The following is a 13,411-nucleotide window of genomic DNA, read 5'->3' on the forward strand; positions in this document are numbered from 1 at the left end:
TTGATAAATTTTTTTCGTTATAGCAATGAAATTTCTATTCAATTTAACACTTTGATGATTGCTATTTGTTATTCATATCTGTATAAGTTATCCTATATTCTGTAAAATCATTATTATATTTATTTATTCTATTATTTTATTTCATAGGTAGTATAGATACTCAATATTCTTGTATACCTGTCTTACTTTTTTCGATCGATTATGGAATAGATAATTCCATAATATGCAAAATAATAAAAATTACGATAAAAACATATACAGTGAAAAAAAAGGCACAGATCTGTTTTAACGAGGCATTTTACATAATAGCAGACAATAACGATTATAACGATATAAATGTACAGCGTGTACTTTCATGTAATTATAAAAATGTTGCACGTATGTACTAAGGGAAGTGAATCATTGGAATGTACTACGCAATCATGTTGTATCCATGATCGACCTCTCGTTAAAATAAGCTCGGCAAAGATGAATCTTTTCAAACGAAGTGCGTCATCAAAGTGTTAAGAAGACAGACATTTTGTACATTTTCTACACTTTTAAAATAAAAGATCTCGTTCAGACTAATTATGTTACCTGACTGTAATCAACTTGATATTACCTTATCGATATAAGACTTTTTGTTTACTTAATTCGACGTATCCTTTCAAGTTTCAAATAGAGCTAAGGTAAATGATTCCTTAATTCCTTAATCTTGTGTTTTGTTTCTCGCGCATCATTTTTTCATATTTTTTATCAGATATCCACGAAAAATCAGATTATTTGAATTCAAGGAACTTATCAGAGAGGTTTAAAACTTGAATTCAAATAATCAATCTGACCGAGTTTGATACAGATGTAACGTTAAAAATAAGCAACAAAGCAATCTTTTATTTCACCATAACAGAGAATGTTTCGATTTCATTCCTGCGTGGACGTGAATGTTTTGCGTTCACGAAATCTTTCGCAAGACAGACGTATCGCGATAGAACGAAACGTTTCGGCGTAAGTAAATGAGACGAAATGTAATTTGACGGTATCATTTCGAGCGTCTGTGACACAGACCAGACAGACAGAGAGAAAAATAACAGAATAAATGGCACGACGTTCTTCTGTGTATCGAATAGTACGGATCGATCCATGTAATTACATAGAGAACCGTGGTATTACAAATAGCAAACTTCGAAATGGTGAACGTAAAAGCGACTGTTTTATCGAGATTTTATTGCATCACAAAGAGACGCGATCGTATCGCGCAGACGATTCCTAATTTCTTTATTTCTGTGGATCCGTTTCCTGCGATCTCGAACCAGTGTCATTGCGACGTAATTAGCGTTTTTGCTCGTAGTTGGAGAGCTCGGATTAGTTTTTACGAATATTACGTGAAAATAGTTATTCGTACATCCTATTTTAGTCGATTTTATTTTGGTATACTAAAAACATTGTCAATTGTTTGATATTGTTAAATTAAATATTTTTTGATTTTTATATATGATCTTGAAAAATTTTATTCTGAAATAGCAAAATTCATGAATTTTATTTTCAAATATTATTCGTCAGTAATCTTCGTAACAAAGAATTGTGAAATTCCTTAGGAATTATTTTAGAAATATTTAGTTATGTGTAATTCGTTGATAACGTACGTGTTATGTTAGTTGAAGGATTCGTTACGAAAATAACTCTTGTCAAAATTTTCGACTTTTTAGATAACGCGTTCTGTTGTATTGAGTAACATAGTGGTATTGACATTTTAAAAAATCATTTGTATCTTATTGTTGAATGAAAATTAATCGTTTCTATAAAACAAATTATTGTCACGAGATCTATATTTTCATAATTTAGTTAAATGGTTAGTTAGTAGCATGAACAGTTACGATGATGTAATAAATATGCGTGCATAAACATATTTTATTTAGGGAAATTGAAATATATATTGAACATCATTAAAGATGTTAGAGTTTTCTGCAAGAGAATAAACATGGACAAAAGTCGTTCTTTAATTTATACGTTGCAACTTTGAAGCGAAGCCTTAAGAGACGTGGAAAAAAGTAAGTGCTACGTATTTAGTCCTAATAATTGATCGGTCAAGTTTCCTAACAAACTCCTGACGGAATCTAAGATCAGAAATTAATTGTTGATGATTATAAGACGTCGATAAGATCCGTGCATTATTTAAATCTAAGCCGGATAAGTTTCATGAAAATGTATTATTACTCACAAAACAACGTAAGTAGGTAGTGATCGAAGATGATGAAGAATGCAATACGATTTATTTAATTTATGAGTTATAAAAACAAAGGGGACGAAACACGCTTTAATTTCACCTTTCAACGGCAGAGATGATTCTTAATCAAAAGAGTCCGCAAAAAATGAATAAAAATACGTCGATAAATGTACTTTACCTTGTTCAACGAGGCATGATTTCTTGTCAATGACGAGAACGTATACAATGACTTAAACGACGAAACATTTCTAAACTCTACGTTTTCTGATAATCTACATATACGATTTATTAAAAGTAATAATATTTTTTGAGATTGATATCAGGAACATTGTGTTCTAATGACGAAACTGTGTCTATTTAGAAAGATAAATGCATATTTAATATTAACTGACGAAAACGACTATTTCATATATTACGATCTAACGAGTAGATAACGTTATCATTGCGATGGAAAACCTGCGTATCTCTTTTGGAAATTACCTTGACGACCTTAGATTGCTTTCCAAGGAAAATATCTCAAGAAAGAATGACGCAATTTTAAAGGAGAAACTGAAGATTATTATATACGATTAAGTAAGTTAGCAAAGAAAATAATATACAGCTTTGCGAGGAAAAGGAAACTCAAAATTGCTACTTGTACCTATGACTATACGAGTATTACGTAATAACTTTCGTACTAGAAAAGTTTTCACTGAAACATTTTACTATTGGTAAGTCATCCATTCTGCCGTGTACATCATGTTTATTCATAGTTCTTGTCAAATATAATACAGTGTTGTAAAATTATAATGTCTTTTATATCGTTTACCTATCTAAACATTTTCTGTCCGTTACTGTAGGTACGTTTAGAGCTATGAAAACCAACAAACCTTTCCGACAGATATTTAATATTTAAGCAAGTAAACTGTGATTGCCGTGACTATTTTTACTTTTAATCGAAACTTTAATCAAACGTGTGAAGAAAGAAGAGCGGGGAGGAAGCGTGAAATTTAATGGCCGAGCTTTTTCTTCTAACACGTGTCGTGAGAATGACTCTTTCGTTACAATGTATACGAGTATCTCCGAAAATGATAGTTCAATCAAATTCAGTCTACGTACACACACGCACACGCGCAGAGAATCCAGTTTTCAATTTTGTTTTATTATTGTCCATTCGTGTATATGTACAAACGCGAGGAGATAGACTCGAAACCTCTTGAACATGAAACGAAACACTTGTGAACTCGTTTCATCGAATTCATTGATGCCCGCTAACACCATTGTTCCAGTTAATCATTCCAAGATTGATTTGCACTTTCTCTTTGTTAAAATTCTCTTTCCTTACATCGTTTGAAATTGCGATTGCAGCGGGATAATCGTGCTGTTGCGAAAAGAAACGAGGCAGGCAAATCGTTCAAAAGGGTGAAAAACGAAGAGGACCGATTTTTCGTTTCAAAGCGAAACGAATTCGGCCGCGACATCGCAAGGAGCAGCCGCGTTGGAAAATGTTGCGATTATGAAGCGAGTTTCGAGTTCCATTTTGAAACAATTGGCACGATCTAGCGAACGAACAGTAGCGACGAATCGTTCATCTTCGCTTCTACGTTGCTTGTCGCGTATTGTGTCAATGTCAAAAGACAGCTACACGAGTTAACCCAATGCCTTATAATGTTCAATGACATCCATTGCGCGAATTAGCAGTCCAAATACAACGATTTCAGACTGTATTTGCATCGAAGTATAACTTTTAGTTTAATTAAAGTTTAATTAAATTTCCAGATTATCGAAACGCCTAATATTATTGGGTTGTTTGAAAAATTCGTAGAGAAATTAAAAAAATATTTAGAGGTAATGTATCTACATCAAACAACCATTTTATCGAATAACGCATGCATCGTGCTTTCCAATAATTTTTGGTTATCGAGTAGCTTCATTGTTTTGGACAACAGTTAATTTTTCAATTACTTTCTGCAATATTTTGTGAACACCAGAATTTATGTAATATAATATACTGCTAGTAAATTATTAGTCTCTTTATATTCGGTGTTACATACGCAGCGTTATACTTCGACAAGTTATTAATTAAGCAAACATTAATGTACTTGTTTTTGGCGAAACTAAAACATCGGAGAAAATATGTGCCGATTATTAATAACTAGTACATTGGAAAGCAAAACTATTCCTATTAATCGATTCCGGATATTTCTCTATAATGTTTGCATTTATTCTTCAACTTGGAAACAGAATTCCAGTCGTTCGAAATTTACAATAAAATAATATATTGATTGTCAGAAACACTGTAAACTTTTCAGATAACGTAATGGTAAAAATTATATGTATGTATTACAGTAGAACTTCATTTATTTTAACTCATCAATAGCAAACAGTATAACAATCTGTATAATAGAAGTTCATTAATTATTATATTATCTGCGATTTTTCGTTCACAGAATAAAAATTCGCATTCTACGGTAGGCTCTCTTGTACAATAATTTATCAACTAATAATATTAGTGAATTGACAAATTACAAGCTGTAGGCTATTAACTACGGTTTTATAACATCACAGTTTTACGTCAAATCGCTTACAATGATTCATTCGTAAAGTTATTTCATATGTGTTTGCTTTATTATTAAACGTGTTACCGTTTCGCAGAAGGATTCATTGATTCCAATAACTTGTGATTGATGACTTGTAAAATTTTCTTAATAATATTAGTTCAATCGTGCAAGAGGGCCCAAATAAGTGGATTTAATTGATATTAACCAAAATATCATTTCAATAAATGGAGTTCTGAAATGGATCGTATAATTCAATTTTTCGCATCGAACGTAGCGTTAGAATAGCAAAAGGCTGACAGAATCGAAAGGCAACGGGTTGAATTACCTTGCTTACGGCATCATTATTTGCACGGTAAATTAGCGTGATAATTACGTTACGATTAATTGATTACCTGATCGAAAATGCGTTACTTTCTCCACTGTTGTTACGATTGCTCTTAGGTCGATGGTATTAATATATATATATGTATGTATACGTATATGTATATGTTTCTATATATATATATATTATATTTATAATATATATATGTATATGTATATTACGCGTATAACATATAAATACAACACGCATTCACTATTATATACAGGCTCTCTCAGCTTCATTCTCTCTCTTACTTGTTCATATACATTTTCTTTTCCCTCTCTTTTCCTCCCTGTTTGCTCACCGTAATCCTCGGAAAGAGTCCAGACTGCGCGTTCGTTCCGCGATTTATTTGTCTTACGCGTGAAAAAATTACAGGAAAGCTGCGCTGTGCAAGAAACTTCAGACGAATCCATAGAGCAGGACGTTTGGCTGTTGCGCAATGTTCGAGCTTAAATTTTAAATCGGGAAGAAATTGTTTCTTTTTCTTCCATGTGGATCAAGACGCAATCGATTATCGTGTTTCTGTAAGATACACGCAGTACGGTGAGTCATACGACGAACATCGTTTTACACGGATTAGAAATATTGTTTAGACATTGAAGGCGATCGAGAAATGGTAATTATTTCGAAGATATAGTTTATTTTCCATTGAATTTTTAATAGTATTTTTAATTCTTTCTATATCGTTCGTTCCTTTTTGGTTATTCGCGGATTTGCTAGATATATCAGTTAATGAAAAAATATGAACGAAGAATATTTTACGGTTTTCAAATTATTATGATTCGTGTGATAAGTTATATTAACTGATTTGGAGAAAATTAGACAGATAGTTATATGATTTATACGGTAATTGATATAAATATCGGATGATGAAGGCGGTTAAAGCATATAAATGGTAGATTATTAGTAAACTATTGTACATATAATCGTTAGTTGGGTCACAGTTAACGTCAGTTATGTGCGTATAAGGCAGTGTTATACGTTTTATTATATTAACGTATTAACATATTTTTATATTAAATGCATCATACTTGGTAGATAAGATTATAATACTTTAATTTCAGTGGCTTTTATTTCAATATCGTTTGGTATATTATTTAAGTAGATTATTTTATTCAAATAAAGTATTTTAATAAATTATTCCGAAATAATTGAATATAGAAATGTGCTTCCCACGAATGTGAGAAATGATTTGTAAGATGTGGATTATAGGTAAGTACGTTTCGTGAAAACAAATTGAATGTTAAAAAATAAAAGTATAATAATAACACATCTTATATTACATTTTATATCAAAAAGATTGTTTATAATCAATGAATGTTGTATTGAATTTATTTGTACAAAATCTATAAAATTTAACGTGTAACAATAGAAAAGTAATGAATAATTAAATTTTGTATAATATATTCTAGAAAAATGATTCTTCTAAATATGTTAATATCATACGAAGCTATTTACGATTTGAGGCGCTTTAATATTTTCACAAGAAGACATTTTCATTGTGACATTTTTATATAAGGTGAAAATCTATTTTATTGTGGTATTTGTTATTATCCATTCGTACATATTTGGTTATCTTGCACGTTAAATTTTCAAGGAAATTGAAACCATTACCGACAATTCTCAATATGAACATCGCCGTCAAAATAGGTAAATGTGTTTCAAGAAGCAGTTTTGTAAATCACTTCTTTTTTTCTCAGAAACATAATTACTTTTGAGAAGTCTATTTGATTTAAATTAAATGTTGCCTCACTGCTTCGAAAGATATTGCTCGTTTTCAAAATTTTTCAACGTGCCTCGAATAATTGTATACTTGTGCGTAGATTGTAATTGCGCTGCTACTTTACGTATTTTCATGTGTCTCGTAAATCATACTCATAATTTTATATCGATATCAACGAAGAAGAAGACGAAGAAGAAAAAAGAAGAAAAAGAAGAAGGAAAGTGGAATATATTATTTGATAGAAGCGATAATTGCTAAGTATCTGCAAGCAAAATGTCAACGGTTGTAAACTCGATTACTGAAAATTAAAAACGTTAACGCCCTGTATTTTTTAAATTTCTCGAATTATCTCACAGATATTCTAAAAGCTGGATGATATACAGTTTCGTTAAGACGCAAAATTATCACGTTTGCGAAACAGGATTTCTGGAAACTGAAAGCGCAATTCTCGGTTAAGCACCGGCGTTACGGGTTTCACGATGTTTTTAATGTACGTACGCAGTTTCGCATGGAATGTTGAATGATATTTGCTAATAACGTTTTAACCACGCAACATTAATAAATGTCTCGCCGTGTCGTAAATGTCATCGTATAATTAAGAGTAACCACGATGAAATTGAAGTTTTAATCGCGCGACATTTCCTCTTTACCATCGATCGTGCCGCAAATATCGGACGAAATGTAAATTAAAAACCTGAACTATTTCTGGTAATTTTAATCCATATCCGATATTTATAAAATTATTTCTCGCTAAAAGACGATAGTTCGATGTTTCTATTTTCAGTATTTATTTCTTTTTCAACTGAACGAATCGAGATGTTTATTTGAAAAAAAGAAGCATTTACGATGGTTAGCTAGAGCGGATTAAAAAGCAGAAGGTTCTTTATATCGTTTGATGGTTGTTTAGCATGATGACCCAAACTGGCTATTAAAATCAGTTATTAAAATACAAAAGGTTAAAGAGTGACGGCGCGACGAGTCAATTGATCAGCGTTTGTTAAAATGGGGGATGTGACCGCTTCCGAAGCCTTAGCTGGAATGTTCCTCGAGTAATAAATTGCCGGTCGCGCGTATTTAATCCGGTTAATTAAGCTCTACTTTCGAGCAAACTCGTTAACGCTTTCACACGAGTAAACGCGTCCCTATGGCTGTATATGTAAATCACGTTATACGGATACGATTTAATGTAAATTACTTCTTCGTAAAAGCAATTCTATTTTTAATTCCGTACTCGTTACGGGCGCGTTGTGGTACGTTTAACGGTTTAGCAAATCTTATTTTCATAGCGCGAAATAGGCGCGTTTCAGACAGTGTGTATACGTTTTATTTTTCTTTTATTCCACTTACATATGCAGTCTCGCAAAGTGTAACATGCATTTGCTGTTTTACCGTGATTAACGTAATACGAGAAACATTGAATTAGGCCTTAAATTTGTGCGATTTACGCGGTTTGCTTGTTCTGGAGTCGTGACGGTAGCGCGTTACTTTAATAGAAACACAGACACAACACAGCGCGACGACACGTAATTAGAGGGTGAGAAATTGTCTGTGCGTATTAAGTACGGATTCTGTGCGTTTCTTGCGTTTCTGTTTCGCCTCTAATTTCTACACTTTATACTTTGTATCTGGGCGACATGCAGCTGGACGCTTGTAGCTAGACGGCTAATGTGTATCGCTTTAATTAAATTCGCCATCGGAGCTATTCAACGTTCAACGAGCCAATTTAAACGAGTACAATAAGTTCATTCAATGATCCAACCGTTCGTCTGATTCCACGTGTACTTGCTATTTGCAAGAAATCAACTTTTCTAAATTTCGTTTACGACGATGACGACATCGACCGATCGTGTAGATCGCGGTCAAGAAGAAGCGAGACCGTCGCATTCCAAGTATCAACACAGTTCGTTTGTTTTAAATATATCACTTTTATTTAATCGCAATTTTTTTTTATCCAGTGTAGCACCACAAAACATGTATAACAAAGAGCATTATAAATAGGTGATCGATTTCATAGTGTTTCAACGATGCTTTGATAATTGAAGCGAAACAACACGAATCGAAGGAATCGAATGTAAGGCCACTTCCTTCGTCATCGTATGTCGTGTTAAAACGACTCCATACAATTTACAGGAGGCGTGTGCCGTCAAAAGGGATATATATTAATATCTCCGCAATCAAAAGGGTCACGCAGCCGTACACGAGCAACGAGGCGAGTTTTTAGGGATCACTTATCTCGCTCGTTGCCTAAATTCGCCCGACAAGCAGAATAATAACAATTATTCATCGAATAATTACAATTATAAATTCTAACAGTTATGTCCGAGTCGTACTAAATTGGGCTCCTCCGTCGTCGCGTCGAACGTCGACTGTATAATTAATTGGATTTTAAAAGAGTGCGTGTATCGGTTCCTCAAATTCAAACGCTCTTCCTCTATATCTTTCGTGGCTGCGTTGCGTCGTAAAAATATCTTCGTTCGCTCGGAAGATACATCATCGAATTTACTTTCAATTATCACAATTTACTTTTAATCAAATTTCGTTATAATCACGTATCTTTAAAACGATTCTACGGCTTTTGAGATAACAAAGGCTCGTTGAATATAAAACGATATTCTCGAATACCAAGCTAATTCATTCGTTATTTCGATATTTAATTATTATTGATACCTAGAACGAGTCGGATTCGCCAGCCGATTCGTTAAATTAACAATAATTCTTAGTGGACGTTCTTCCTTATTCGGTTGTTTATATAGATCAAATAATAAAAAGTGAAACGTCAATCGATAAGCAGTTTTATATCCTGGTAGGACGTGCAAGAGTATCGATAGAACGGTTCGTGTGAAAAAATTCGCCCGATCTGTGAAGATCTCGTTTTAGCGTTTAGCAAATAATTTAATTTTATCCGCGCTGGTCGATAGACTAGTTTCTTCCGCGTATCGTACTTATCGTTTATATAGTTAACTTTATAGAAGTAAACTACGCGGCGATTGATAATAGAAAAAAAAGCCTTTCGGTCCAAAAGTCTACTTGTTACAAAGTTCGCGTCGATTTAAGTTGAAACACAGTCTGGACCCTATCTAAGACGGCGATTAGTCAATATCTTTAAGTTAACAAGGAAATTTTTCTTCTTGGCTGCTCGAACTAACGCGAAATTCCAAAAGCGTTAGTTGTTTCTTACGTTACACTAGCGGATATTTCGATCACCCCAGATTAAATCGAATTACTTTCTTTCTTTCTTTCTTTCTTTCTTTCCTTTCTTTTCTTGTCAGAGAAGAAAGAAATTACAAAAGGAGGAAAAGAAGGTCGCACGTGCACACATCGTTCTCTTCAGCATGAATGCCCTGTACAGTCGTATTTATATCGATGGCTTTCTCATTCCTTCTGTCGGGCGTGAGATGATAACACGACGTCACGGCTAGGGATATTCAAAAAGGCACTAACCCTCAAAGATCCGAAAAATCAAATGTACAAAATCAGTGCGGCCGCATACGAGTCGACGCATACGAGGTTACACCGACAGGCTCTTGTCTCCTTAGCTTTTCCTACTTCCTTACACTAGCCTAAGTCGATTTTTTTTTCATTTTTTCTTTTTTTTTTTGTTTTTAGTTGGAAAGCAAACCGCCAAAATCTAGGTCCGCCTCGAAGCTTACGATTAGACGTCTAAAGCGTTTTCGCGTCGAGGAACTTGCTCTCGCTTCGGATCGCGAGACAATTTTTATAGTTAGCGCTCTACTTCGCGTTCTTTTTTTTTCTTCTTGCTTTTTGGCACTTGACGATATCTAAATGTATAATATAGTAGAAATAGAATGAACGGAAAACGATACATCGAATTTTAGACAACAGAGTCAAAGAATACGGATGATCTTTTGCGTTTCTATGAAATAATAGGAAAAATTATGGCACAGGACAGGTGGCTGCAAACAATTTTAGTACCTCAAGGACTAAAAACACAATGCTCGATAACAACGTCTACACGTTTTACTTTCTCAAATACTATCGTATCACGCTTTATCGTTATTTTCGTCGGGGTCTCGATAAGTCCACGCTTTCACTCGGCAATTTCAATTCGAATCATTCGCGATCGGGTTCCGAGTTCCTTTCCAACGATTAGACGTCCAAGAAGGAAACGCTGATTCGCTCGACTATATCCAATCGATCGTACGATCTTTTATACGCTCTCGTACGATTAATCACAGCGTATCAAGCACTCCGTACGTATCCTACTCAAAAAGTTATAAAAAGTCGAAACGATCCTCCACGAATGCTCCATCTGCGAAGAAGGAACGCACGTTATTGGCGATTAATGGCTGGAGTGGGGATTACGGTGGCGCGGAAACGTCGCATTTGTAAAGATAGAATTAACGTCGAACTTCTCGTGACTATCCTTGGAAACGACCGTCTCGAGACGATGCAAGCGGAAGGCGACGCTCGTTTCGCGTGAAATTCGAAGTACGACCACCGGATCGCTTGACGAGAAAGCAGCTTCGGCCGCGTAACTGGCGTTTTGGCAGTTGGCTTTGATTTATGGCATGCACGCGCGATATCACCGACGGGAATGACCCCGTGATTAGTCTGTGTATCGACGTCGACGACAAAAAGCGTCGCCGCGAACGAGAGGCAATTCATGCGTGACGAAGAACAGCGCAAAACGCGAGGCACAAGGGTCGGAGTCTCGTTGTTCGGCTCTGTGACTTGGTCGGATCGTTTAAAAGCCGGAACCGCTGCTACTGCTGTTGATGCTGCTACAACTGTCGTCTGATATTTTCAAAAAGGAAAGACACTTTTGATTTTCCCCAGTGCGACACAAACGCCGTACATTTTGCCTAACGGCGATTCCTCGTTGTTCGGAAAGTATTCACAGCAAAGTGAAGTATCAACGACGACGATTATTGCTTGTGATTGCAGCTTGCTCGTTCTTTCCGCGTTCGTCTCGTTCGATCTTCCGGTGAAAAAGAACATTTCCAAAGCGTAGCGTATATGTATACGTAGGTGAATAAATACGAATAACTTTTTGAACGACGAATCGCGCATTTTGTACAACAATTCGAATGTATGAGAATCGTCAGAATAAGTCGTGTCTATCTGTTTACACGGTGTTTGCCTTATTTCACTGTACAGAAAGTTTCCTGTAGATTTTTAAATACAGCAATTTCCTATGAATCACTTTTAATAGCATAAATAAATGACAAAACTTTTTACTCTCCATTCGTCCGAAAGCGCGGCATTGTTCTTTTTCACCATTCGTCGCTTTGCGTTATTATCAAATCTGATTTCTCGCAGATGTAACGCGATATTCTGCAAAGATTACTGCTGGAATTTTTTCGTCTGGCTCTAATTTCGTACAAATAGGTCTCTCTTTTCCCCTTCAATATTCCAATTCCTCGACAAAAAGAATATGCGCTGCACAGAGAAGCAACCTTCCATCGTTTCGTGAAATCGCAGTGCAGTCAGTTTCGCCGGATGACCGTCGTGCTTGTTATTATGTTCCTGTAAAACAGGAAGGGACCATTTTTACATGCACGTTGCTTTTGACCTTCTGTCTCGCTTGACTATTCTCTCAGCGCTCTTTTCTCACACAAGCAACTCGGCTAACTCGGCTTCTTAATTCTTTCCGACACAGTTTCACCTCGTTAAATATAATTCTTTCCGTGGTCGTTTGCGAGCAACATGACACGCGACAGATGAGAATCGGTTTTCTCGTTGTTCTTCCATGCTCAGTGCACCATTTCCAATCGTTCAAGTATTCTCTCGATCCTCGTACCAGCCATACGGTTCCGTGGCTCGATTCTTGGCAAATCGTTAAAGGCAGGACACGCCATTGCTGGTGATTTCCGCTAGCAGATACTCGACCAAGAGTCCAACTCTTTTCTTACACTTTTGTTTCCGGCCATTCGACATCAGATAATCAGATCCTATCCTAGCCTACGACGATTTCCATGCGTGGAACGATCTTCCGGAAAAATGTCTATTCAGCTTTGTATCGACACTCGTCGAATATTCAATCGCGTCGGCCAACGAGCCCAGAATGATTATTCGAACGCGAACGATTTTCAGAACCTTGCTCTCGAACTTCGAATACGAAACACAGTCTTCGTTCGATCGATCGACGCACATCGATTCTCAGCCACGAACAATAAAACAGATTCTCCGTTGTTTCCGGACATTCCTCTCAGCTGTTCCGTTTAGGCGGCACGATAAATATCTATAAAGCAGATTCGTAAGTTCCGGAATTAGATCGATCCCTCGTGTCGAGCAGGATCATCCTGTTCGCCGACGCGGGCACCAAAATCGTTTGTCTACATCCATGTCTAGGTCGTCGAAACGTCGTCCCCTTCTTTCACGCCGGCTTCCATTCAACTTAAGCGATCAGCAATGCGCAGGCGATCGCCATTGTCACGGATGACAGGAGAATGCTTGATGCTCCTGCCGTGGTTGGATTCTCACGATTCGTCTTCAACATTGGATCTGCAACAATGATTAGTTTCGATTAATTTGATGGATTAATCCGTAATTAAAATTTAGTGGCGATATAAATGGAAAATATTCGTGGTAGTGAAACCATACGACGTCGTATTAGTTTC

The 13,411-nt window shown here is 35.7% G+C and overlaps 1 protein-coding gene across 1 annotated transcript in view; it reads right to left on the reverse strand.

Annotated features, from left to right (window-relative positions):
• Positions 1-8,735: 8,735 nt before the first annotated feature.
• Positions 8,736-13,411, reverse strand: part of LOC117207291 (division abnormally delayed protein) — a 243,951-nt gene continuing 239,275 nt past the window's right edge. The window contains exon 8 of the mRNA XM_033447340.1: positions 8,736-13,295. Within this exon, the coding sequence (XP_033303231.1) occupies positions 13,189-13,295 (107 nt within the window). The 3' untranslated portion in view covers positions 8,736-13,188. The remainder of the gene's footprint in view (positions 13,296-13,411) is intronic.

The sequence above is a fragment of the Bombus bifarius genome, unplaced genomic scaffold (assembly GCF_011952205.1).
Source record: "Bombus bifarius isolate JDL3187 unplaced genomic scaffold, Bbif_JDL3187 scf7180000008026, whole genome shotgun sequence".
Classification (NCBI taxonomy): Eukaryota; Metazoa; Arthropoda; class Insecta; order Hymenoptera; family Apidae; genus Bombus; species Bombus bifarius.